General features: G+C 35.2%; 1 protein-coding gene across 3 annotated transcripts in view; it reads left to right on the top strand.

Moving 5' to 3' along the window:
- The window catches only part of LOC115218975 (putative protocadherin beta-18), a 226,884-nt gene that overhangs the window by 160,197 nt on the left and 64,187 nt on the right, over nucleotides 1-2,500 (top strand). For all 3 annotated transcript variants that reach the window (XM_036508580.1, XM_036508579.1, XM_036508581.1), the window contains one exon: nucleotides 1-1,804. This exon is cut by the window's left edge and continues 689 nt beyond it. In XM_036508580.1, the coding sequence (XP_036364473.1) occupies nucleotides 1-1,804 (1,804 nt within the window). The remainder of the gene's footprint in view (nucleotides 1,805-2,500) is intronic.

The following is a 2,500-nucleotide window of genomic DNA, read 5'->3' as shown; positions in this document are numbered from 1 at the left end:
TCGAGAAGTCAAGGATACTTACACATTGCAAGTTATTGCAACTGATGGAGGATCTCCACCAAAACAAGGAGTTTTGAGTATAAAGATTTCAGTCACAGATGTCAATGATAATCCTCCTGTATACTCACAGAACTCATATAATGTTACTGTCAATAATCAGTACCAGAAGAATAAATTAGTTATTGCTTTACATGCAACTGATCTTGATGCCGATAAAAATGGCAGGGTAACCTATCACTTTAGTTCAAAAACTGCAGACACAGCTCAATTGCAGTTTCGATTGGATGAAATAACTGGAGAAATATTCCTTCAGGAAGATTTTCCCTATGAAAAGCGTCAGACATATGAACTGTATGTCGAAGCCACTGATGGAGGAAACCCACCTTTAACTTCTGTTGCTATGGTACAAGTCAACGTTGTCAACCAGCAGAATAATGCTCCTGTTATTGAAATGAACTTTGTTTCTAAGTCCTCTGACAATATGGCTACCATATCAGAAGGGATGAAAGTTGGCAGCTTTATTGCATATGTAAAGGTTTCTGACAATGATGTTGGCAAAAATGGAGAGGTTGTGTGTAACCTTCATCATGGAAAATTTAAACTTCAAAGTCTTGGCAAAAATAAATATAAAGTTATCCTCAAGAATTTGGTTGACAGAGAGAAAGAAAGTCACATTGAATTCATTATCATTTGCCAAGATAAAGGATCGCCCTCAATGAAAACAGAACAGAAGTTCTCTATTCAGGTAATGGATGTTAATGATGTACAACCACAATTTACAAAAGAGACATTTAAATTTCTTACTTACGAAAATGAAGATCCTAGTTTCCCTGTAGGGTTTATCAATGCAACTGATCCTGACCTAGGGTCTGGAGGAAAACTCACCTACTCTCTTCTAAGGATTAGGGAACAGTCATTTCCTTTTCAAATATCCGATATTGGATTCATTTTAACCACTCAGTCGATGGACAGAGAAAGACAAGAAATATATAAATTTCAAGTGTTTGTCAGAGACAATGGAAATCCTTCTTTAAACAACACAGCAAATGTTGTTGTTGAAGTTATGGACGAAAATGACAATGCTCCATATTTCATATTTCCCAGTGTTAACCCTTTCAGTCTAGATGTCCACTATCATCCACAAAGTAAAAATGATATCACAGTCCTGAAAGCTTCTGACAGAGACAGACGCCAAAATGCTTTTCTCAAATATGAAATCCTTGGTGGTAATGACAAACATCTGTTTGCAATAAACCAATTTTCAGGTGTTTTGTCTTTTACTCGTACAGTTTACCAAAATGATGCCGGGTCCTATGATCTTAAATTAGCTGTCAAAGACAGTGGTACTCCTGTTTTATCAGCAACTACTACTTTATTTTTAACATTGACTGTCAGTAACAAAACTTCAACAATGTTTGCAACAGTTAATACACAGTCTGATGACAAGATACATATCAATTTATTTATAATCATTGTTGTGGCTGCAGTTACGATCTCAGTAGTTTTTGTTGTAGCTATAACAATATGTATTGTTAAAAGCAGCCATCAAAGAAATTCCGACTACTCTAATGAAGTTGATAATGCTGATAAATTCTTGGATGAAAATAGACAAACTGAATATTTCTGTGAGCCAATGTGTTCGCAATATGATGTACCAGCTGCGATATCAGAAGAAGCAAAATCTAAAGCTCTTCAACCAATCCAGTTAAAAGCAGAACCGCATTCTCGGTTTGACTCAAGTCACAACAAGAAAAGTTTGTTCACTGGTGTTTATTGTACAGCAACAACAGAATTAGCGAGCCAAGTGAGTATATAATTCATTACAATAATATAATTACTGTGACGTATATTTGCCATTTGAATATGGCTAACCCTTAAGAGTGGATGCTACTGTAGTTTGTAGCCCCAGGAAGACACCTCCTCCAGCTGGCTATAGACACACTTTCTGTGCCCTATCAGTATTAGTGAAGGGAATTCATCCTTCCCGTCTTCAACTCATGATACACACGGACTTGAGTTTCAAGGTATTACTGATAGGGCACAGAAAGTGTGTCTATAGCCAGCTGGAGGAGGTGTCTTCCTGGGGCTACAAACTACAGTAGCATCCACCCTTAGGGGTTAGCCATATTCAAATGGCAAATATACGTCACGATGTGTTACCGCTACTGTTTATAACTCGCTCTGAGATTTATCATGGTTAATATAATTACTGTTTAACAAGAACAAGAAAAAAAAAAGAGTAAGAAATTACTTTGGAATATTCAGAAATATAATCTTAGGATTTCATCTCTGTTCAAATTTTGGTGAATATTTAAAACTTTAAAACAATTTAGTTGTAAAGGGTTAGGAAATCATTAATTTTTTTCATGGCAAATTGAAAATAAATTTGTGTTTTTACAACAGGGATGAAAGATGTAATACAAATTCATAGATTTAAAAGATTTTACATTGCTTTTTTTTTTTTTTACCTTCAAAATTTTAGTCATGAATAGAGCTAAGA

This window comes from Octopus sinensis, linkage group LG14, assembly GCF_006345805.1.
Source record: "Octopus sinensis linkage group LG14, ASM634580v1, whole genome shotgun sequence".
Taxonomy (NCBI): domain Eukaryota; kingdom Metazoa; phylum Mollusca; class Cephalopoda; order Octopoda; family Octopodidae; genus Octopus; species Octopus sinensis.
Note: the sequence above shows the minus strand (reverse complement) of the source record. Positions and strands in the feature narration are given on the sequence as shown.